Source organism: Strix aluco, chromosome 13 (genome assembly GCF_031877795.1).
Source record: "Strix aluco isolate bStrAlu1 chromosome 13, bStrAlu1.hap1, whole genome shotgun sequence".
In the NCBI taxonomy this organism is placed as follows: domain Eukaryota; kingdom Metazoa; phylum Chordata; class Aves; order Strigiformes; family Strigidae; genus Strix; species Strix aluco.
In genome coordinates, this window is record NC_133943.1 from 21178080 (window position 1) to 21186019 (window position 7940).

At 56.8% G+C, this 7940-nt stretch overlaps 1 protein-coding gene across 2 annotated transcripts; it reads right to left on the reverse strand.

Annotated features, from left to right (window-relative positions):
- Positions 1-449: 449 nt before the first annotated feature.
- Positions 450-7024, reverse strand: STING1 (stimulator of interferon response cGAMP interactor 1). Of its 2 annotated transcripts, none has more exons than XM_074838835.1 (7): positions 6884-7024; positions 6275-6519; positions 4940-5120; positions 3920-4028; positions 3524-3762; positions 1754-1940; positions 450-904 (listed from the first exon to the last, which is right to left on the reverse strand). In XM_074838835.1, exons 2-7 carry the CDS (start codon positions 6517-6519, stop codon positions 711-713), a joined length of 1155 nt encoding a protein of 384 aa, XP_074694936.1. In that variant the 5' UTR covers positions 6884-7024; the 3' UTR covers positions 450-710. The 2 variants fall into 2 exon arrangements, with proteins under 2 accessions (XP_074694936.1, XP_074694935.1); XM_074838834.1 differs by having other exon boundaries at positions 6851-7024.
- Positions 7025-7940: the final 916 nt, after the last annotated feature.

Sequence of the window (7940 nt, forward strand, 5' to 3'; positions counted from 1 at the left end):
TTTTTTTTTTTCTATATGGTTGGCTGGTTTTGGCGAGTTCTGACTGCAAGGTTCTCTGAGCCCAGTGTCTGATTGTTCTGAAGGTTTGACACATGTTAAGCAAACATGGATCAATCATACCAGGGTGACTTTAAAAGGTGTAACAGAACATTTCTTTCTACCTGTTGCACAAGGCATCAAGACCTCCTCTTCTTCCACCTTCACATCCCAAATGGGTGGAAAGGGAGGATGTTTGTATGTGACTGCACAGTGCGTCAGGCTGGAGTTTTGCACACACTCCTTGTGCCTGCAGAAGCCATCAGATTCGTCAGGCCATGCTGGCTGGATGTGTTGGACTCAGCACACACAGACACACTCACGGATGGGGTTTCCAAAGCTGCATCCAACACCACAGGATGTCCAAGGGCAGACCGCACGTTGTGCCCGAGATTCAGGATAATACAACTCGCTCCAGAGGAAAATGCTTTATATGACACAAATCAAAGCAGACTGAAAAAACAACCATCCATGGATTAATATACGAGATATACATAACAAAGAAAATGGGAAGCATGTCCCAGGAGTGCGGTGTCAGTGATGCGCAGGAGGTTCTGGTGAGCAGGAGGCTGGGGATCGCTGGCACGGGCAGCACTTGCTGCGAGAGGAAGGGGCGTGGGGAAGGGGGACTGGAGCCCTGAGGTGGTGGTGCGGGGCTGGGCAGCGCTGGAGCTTCAGAAGCAGTCGCTTCGCAGAGGGTGCGGCAGGTCTGAGGCGCTGATCTGGAGGTTGAGGTCCGTGGAGTCGAGGGTCGTGGATGGGGCACGCGGGTGGTTCCCCTCGCACACGGCGTACTCCTCGTGGTGCTGCTGCCAGAGGTGCCAGAGGATCTCTCTGGACAAGAAGTGGGTCTCTGCTTCTCCTGGCTCTGGAACAGAAGAAAGACAAAACCCCACCTTCACTGGTCAGGCCCGAGGCAGGGGTCTGGGCAGGGAGCAGAGTCTCTGGGAGATGCCCCAAAATACGCAGAATTTCCTGAGAAGTTAAAACACAGTTCTGACTTCCCCCTTTCAGCACGCCAGAAGAAAGAAATTAAAACACAGAGTGCAGGAAGGAGAGTAAAATACAACCACAATGTGCTGAATTCCTAGTAGTGCTTGTTGTGATGGGAACTACCTCCCCCATCAGGGAGAGTGCTGAATTTCCTCTGAAAAACGAGATTCATTCCAGCACGAAGCAGCAAGCTGTTTTTAATCCCTGCCGCGCTGGCAGAGGTGAGGAGAAGGGAAACGAAAGCAAGATGGGAAGAAGGGAAAGCCTCGCTTCTTCCCATCCCATCAGGAGGAATGCCACTGAGTCAGCACACGCATGCACACCCATCCCACTGCTGGGGAGGGCTTGTCAGCCCCAGCCATTCCTCCCACGAACATCAGCAGCGAAGGGAGCTGCTCCTTCCCCTGGAAGCCCACTATTATACTTAATCCTTGAGGCAGCGTTCCTGCTGCCCCAGGGGAAGACTGCTTGTCTCGGGTGCCTTCAGCAGGGACCAGCTCTGCTAGCACCCTCCCTGCTCCTCTGAGACCCACAGCAGAAGTCCTTCTGTGTGGGGAGGCTGCCCCTTCCTCCCACAGGGCCATCTGAGAGCCGAATATCAGCCAAGCACTGCACAGATCCTGCCTACTTCGCCTTGTTTGCCCTGATCTGACATCAGTCAGGGGGCTGGGAGGGCAGAGCCGCCATGCTGGGCACTCCTGCCCCTCTTCCCCTCCTCACTCACCCTCGTACGCAATGAGCCGGTAGGTACCCGCGCACTCCTTGGAGCCTTTCAAGATCTCCTCTAAGGTCCTGTAGAAAAGCTTGGCCTGCTCCAGGCGCTCCTCCCGGCTGAAGGCAGCGCACTCGTCCTGGGACATGGCGTAGAGGGACTGCAGCGGGGTGGCATACTCCACCGCGCAGTGCCAGAGCTGCAGGGATGGAAGAAAAAAGACATGGGGGCAGGAGCACCCAGCAAAGGGCTGCTGGGGGACCCTGGCGCTGCGCAGAGCCCTCGAGAGCTCTCTGCGGGTCCTTGGCCTGCCCTGCACTGGTGCTGTGTGCTGGACGGCCGGGACAGGGACACAGGTTCTGGCTGCAGGGTCCCCCTGCCCTGGGTTGAGCAGGTACAGCTGTGCCCCACGCTCTGGGTGGCCTCAGGGAGCTGCCCCCCTCCCGCCGGGCCCTGGGGTGCAGCCACCGGCTTTGTCAGTGCTCCCAAGGTGCAGCCTGGGGGAGGATTTTCCCCATGGAAATTGGTCCCCTATGGAGACACCCCTTGCCCGTGTCTGATCACACCTTCTTGGTGGCTTCTAGACAAGGGGAAGTCTGAGAATCCTAATGGAGAGTAGGAGAGCAGAGAAGAGGATAAACACTGGCAAGATGAACGCACAGCTAGGAGGAGGCTGACCAAACCAATGAGGAGAGACTGGTTAAGGCCGTAAAAAATTCCAAGGAGGAGCAGTGTGACCAGTAAGTCTTATACTGGGTAAACTGGAAAGTTTAATGAAGTGTGTTAGAAGGAAGAGGGCCAGGATCCCTGGGTAAATACAGAGCAGCAGGAAAAGCTGCCAGCCTTGGCAGGCAGTCACCACAGTGACCCGGAGCAGGTGCCAAGGAGGAGCTGCCATGGACATGTTCACCAGTGACTGGGCAGCAAGACGAGGGGTAGATTTTACCAACAACACCCAGCAGGTCGGGACAGGTCCAGGCTGCAGAGCTGCTGGAGCTCACTTAGTGCTGAGTGACTCAGCAGGGGACTGGCAGATGAAACACAGCATCAATGCATGCATTGTAGCGGGAAAAACCCGATGCTGCTGTACTTCCCCAGGAGCAGGGCCAGGAAAAAGGCCCTGGAGTCGCTGCAGACAGGGCTTTAAAAGCAGCAGCTCAGCACTCAGCCACCATCAAAAGGCAAATTAGGGGGACCCAGGCTCTGCCGACGCCTTCATCCACAGCTGTGTCAGCAGGACCAGTGTGTTCCCCTCCAAGGGTGCAGGGGCAGAGGATCATCTGCCTGGAGATGTGGAAGGAGATGAATCCAGCACGAGATGGAGGGATCTGGGGCTCGTCAGCCTGGAAAAGAGGTGACTGGGGGAATGGGAGAGAGTCAAATTATACAACGACTCACACGGACATTTTCAAGCACCTCTTCACAACAAAAGGAAATATTCATTCGTCCCGTGGGATGTGATGCTTTGTACCTCACATCTGCTTTTTTTCTGCTCAGTTTTCTGCTGTTTTCTGGACTTAAATCAACTCCAGGAGGGGTTAAGTGAGCCCAACATCCCTGCAAGGGCTGAGCCTGGGAGGAGGCAGCCAGGAGGAAGGGGTGCAGGTGGCCAGCACCAACAGGACCTCTCCATCTCGCGGAAGCCTGCTGAAATCCTGGAGTATCTAATAGGAGAGGGGACACTGTCCTGCCCTTACGCCTATTCTGGGCTGGGATCTGAGGCCAGGAAGACCTCTGGGCTGACGCATCCCGACTGCTCTTCTGACACCACACTCAGTTTACCTTGTTGTCTTTATCCCTGATTGTGTAGAGGCTGTGTTTGTAGACCCTTTTTTTGGTGCCAGCTCGGGTCAGGGTGGTTTCGGTGAGGTCTGTCAGGTACTGGATATTGCTGTCAGCTTTCTCCAGGTCATCACAGACGTCACAGCTCAGAGGGACCAAGATGTGGAGCTTCCAGGTCTCGCTGCATGCCAGCACATTGGGGTTGGCTCTGCTGAATTCCTCCATCGACTTTTTCACCCCTGGTTGAAGAGAGCATTGCACAGAGGGGCCTGGTGTGAGTTTAGCTGTTTTCTACCTTGCTCCCCATTTCCCAGCTAACGCTGTAAAAGTGGGAGGATTGTTATTAGGAGCTATTTCTATCTGTAGGCATGATAATGCAGGGAAACAGTTACGTACGTGGCAGGACTATTTTTAGGTACCCAATGTAATAAGACCAGGCAAGTCCATGAGCGACATTCTGCTTGGACTTTTCAGACATCTCAGACACCTCCACTGCTGAGGGCTTCTGCGGAGGGAAGGAAAGACAGACCAGTGGTGATGAAAGCAGCCACCTGGGCTCTTCTGCAACAGTCGGTTCTCTACAGTCATTGGAGAACGGCCGCCCTCTCCAAAGAGATCTGGAAAGTGAGCAATCCTGCTGCCCCCTTCCCTCACACGGCGAGCAGTGGGGCCCTGACAGCCCATGCAGCCCCTGCAGATGAGGAAGGTGATGCTGGGGAGAGCCATGGCTGCACCCTCCATTGGGCTCGTGTGTCCCAGTGCAACTTGTGCATCTGCCCAACGCTTCCAGCATGCAGGAGCAGCCATCCCAGTGCCTGATGGTAGGATTTCCAGGGCCATCAGTGGCCCCTGCCAGCTCTGTGTGTTCATGTAGGTGGAAATAGGTGTTGAGCCCCCGCAGGCGCCTGGCGGCTGCCCTCCCCAAAGCACCCTCCTGTAGCCTGGGTGACCCCTCTCCCCCTCCAGCTGGGGTAAAGCAGAGCCCTCCCAATGCTGCAGAGGAACCTGGAGCTGGGCTCTGCCACCCACAGTGTGTCTGATAATCAACCCTTTGGGGACCACACAGGCTACCCTTTCCCCTCAAGCACCAGCTTGACTGACAGATTTAAAAATACACCTTTTTTTTTTTTTTTTTTTTTTTTTTTGTGTCAGCGGGGCTCTTGGCTGCAGGAGGGCCATTGCCAGCACCCTGGGATGGCTGTGCTCATTAAAGGCAGCCTGGCCATCCTGCTGATGCCTGTGGCACTATGGGGCTGAGGAGATCAGCTCTTCAGGGCTGAGCTAACAAGAGCGTTTCTCCTGCCGCGGGGCTGTACGTGCAGGGACCATGCAGGGCCAGGCCAGGTGCCCCCACAACTGCTCAGGGCTGAAGTGCTCCCCAGGAAGCTGGCCAGGCTAGAGGTGTTTGTGCCTTACGTGGAGTCCCAGAGCGAGGATGAGGAGCTGGCACAGGCTGGCGAGGCCAAGGTGGAGGCCGAGCAGCTGCCCATCTCCATCGAGAAGAGCCACATAGGCTGAACCACAGACGAGCAGCATGAGCCCATGCCAGCGCTGGGGGAGGCAGGCATTCAGGGCCCTCCAGAAGCTGCCGTGGTGCCTGGGTGGGAGAGCGAGACAGAAGTCAGGTTGGTGGCCACCCACCCACCATCTGCAGCCCACAGGGCACAGGCCAGGGGATGCTCCCACCTCCCTGCCAGGGTCGCTGACCCTCTGGAGCAGTGTGGAGCCAGGGAGCCCTGTGGGACCCTGCTCAGCGCACCCCAGGTGCCCCGAGCCAGGAGAGCGCTTGGGCCTCTGGCAGCACCCGTGGGTCTCGGAGGGGAGCAGACGTAATGTCACCCTGGACAGCAAGGGCAGACTGCCTCCAACAGCCCTGTGCCCTCCAGTGCTGGGTGGTGAGGAAAGGCTGGGGGCCAAGTTCTGTTCCCCAGGGAAAGGGCACACTAGGGAGCTACCACGGAGAGGAAAGGGTGTCCTGGTTTCGGCTGGGATAGAGTTAATGTTCTTCCTAGTAGCTGGTATAGTGCTGAGTTTGGATTTAGGATGAGAATAACGTTGATAACACGCTGATGTTTTAGATGTTGCCGAGCAGTGCTTACACTAAGTCGAGAACTCAGTAAGCGAGGAGGCTGGGACGCACAAGAAGCTGGGAGGGGACACAGCCAGGACAGCTGACCCCAACTCGCCAAAGGGATCTGACATCACGCTCAGCATATAAACTAGGGGGAAAGCTGCCAGGGGACCACTGTTTGGGAACGGGCTGGGCATTGGTTGGTTGGGGGCGAGCAATTGTTTTTCTTGGGTTTTATTTCTCTCTCTTTTTGTTATTTTCCTTTTCATTACAATTTCTTTATTTTAATATTTAAAAATTTTATTTCAATTATTAAACTGTTCTTATCTCAACCCATGAGTTTTCTTACTTTTACCCTTCTGATTCTCCCCCACCCCACCATGGGGGAAGTTGCTCGCGAGCAGCTGGGGTTAAACCACAACAAAGGGAGAGGTCCATAGACATATGGGGGATCTGGGCAGGCAGGAGATGGGGAGAAGAGGGAGGAAGAGATGAGAGAGACAGGAGGCTGATAGGGAGCAGTGTGTGCTGCCGGGGGCACGGCAGGGCACGGACACAGCTGGGCATTGCCACAGAGGGGATGTGTGGGAGCGCAGACAAGGAGCAGATCCCCCCCCAACACCCTTGTCCCCAGGGTGTTCCCAGGAACTGGGGAGACAGCCACCCCCACGCTGGCTCACCTGGATTGGAGGTGGAAGATCTCCTCCGCCAGGTAGCAGGTGCCCTTGAGCAGCACCCCGATCTGTAGGGCCGTGAAGTGGAAGGTGAGGCTGCGGGCGGTGGGCGCGAGGGGCTCCCCACTGAGGTACAGCGCCGCAGCGCCCAGAGCCAGCAGCAGGTACACGGCACGCTGCGCTCGCCCTGCCCGCGCCTTGGGGATGAGCAAGGCGCTGGGGTGGCTCGGCCGCCACGATTCCTGAGACATCTGTGGCAGAGAGGGGAGGTCAGCAGCAACTCTTGTCCCCAGCACCCACAGCAGCACTGTGGGGAGTGGTGAAGCGGAAGGACACACACCCAGCGCTCGCTGAGCACCCCAAAGCACACAACAGAGCCCCTTTGAGCGCTGCTGAAACGCTTCTGGGCAGGTTCCTTTGCACGCTGCTCAGGCCATCTCAGGGCTTCCCCCCGCCCTGTGCCCAAACGGGCTCGGCAAGACAGAGCCTGGCTGGCCTCCCTGCTCCCAGAGGGATGGCAATCACAGGCCAGCCCTCCCTGCTCCGCAGCCACCCGGCCCTCACGCCTCTTGTCGCACTCACCGGAGCAGTTACCAGCGTGACACCGGGCGCTACCTGGGTTTCCCGCGCGGTGGTTGGTGGGCTCTGTGCTCCCGCCTGGGCAGCCACAGCTCGTTTTGGAGGCTCCTGCCGCAGATGGAGACCGAGAGTCTCTCCACCACACAGGCTTCTGATGCCACGGGTGGAGCTGCACAGTTCCCAGCACTGAGAAAAATGAAAATGAAAGCAGCTCTCGCTGCAGGCAGCTTGCAGAGAGCATCAGAGCCCTCCTACGCAGGGCACCAATGAGGTGTCCGAGGCCACTGGAAATCCGGGCACTGGGCAGTGCTGGGTGGATGTGGCAGGTTTCAATGCTCATGAGCTCACGCCTCTGGCAAGCCCCAACATACCTGTCAGGTCATAATGCACCTGAGCCAAAATGGAATGAGGAGGGAAACAAGAATTTATTGAGATTTAATTTATTAAGTGCAGCAGGGTTCCAGCAGTGAAACAGAAGCAAATTCCTTCTAGCAGAGAGGGTGACTCACAGCACCCTGGATCCCCGCACCCCACACAGCTCTGGGAGATGCTGTCTCGGGGGGCAGTGCCCATGGGCACTGGAAACACTGCAGGGGGTTCCTGCAGCTGGGCTCTTGCTGGCCAGTAAGGGCCCTCAAGCCTCTCGGGTCCCTGGTCCTAGTGACACAGACCCAGGACAGCCGAGGTACACAAAGCCTTTGACTCAGCTGTTATTGCTGAGGTTTGCCCTCAAGCCTCCCAGGTCCCTGGTCCTAGCAGCAGAGTCTGCAGTGAGGCATTACCCATCCTCGAGGAAGACTGACTTAGGGCACACATACACAAGCCCAGAGGACCAGGTGGGATGCACTCAAGGATGCTGAGGGAGATGGCCAATGCCCTGCTCTCTGATGTCTTTGGAAGTTCACAGAATCATCTCGGTTGGAAAAGCCCTTGAAGATCCTCCAGTCCAACCATGAACCTCACCCTGACCGTTCCCAACTCCACCAGATCCCTCAGCGCTGGGTCAACCCGACTCTTCAACCCCTCCAGGGATGGGGACTCCCCCCCTGCCCTGGGCAGCCCATTCCAACACCCAACAACCCCTTCTGGAAAG

Coding starts and splice junctions, on each gene's coding strand:
- STING1 (XM_074838835.1), bottom strand. CDS start 6,519: ATGTCTCAGGAATCGTGGCGGCCGAGCCACCCCAGCGCCTTGCTCATC. Junction 5,121..6,274: donor ATCTTCCACCTCCAATCCAG/GTGAGCCAGCGT, acceptor TCTCCCACCCAG/GCACCACGGCAGCTTCTGGA. Junction 1,941..3,523: donor TCAGGGATAAAGACAACAAG/GTAAACTGAGTG, acceptor CCATCCCTGCAG/CTCTGGCACTGCGCGGTGGA.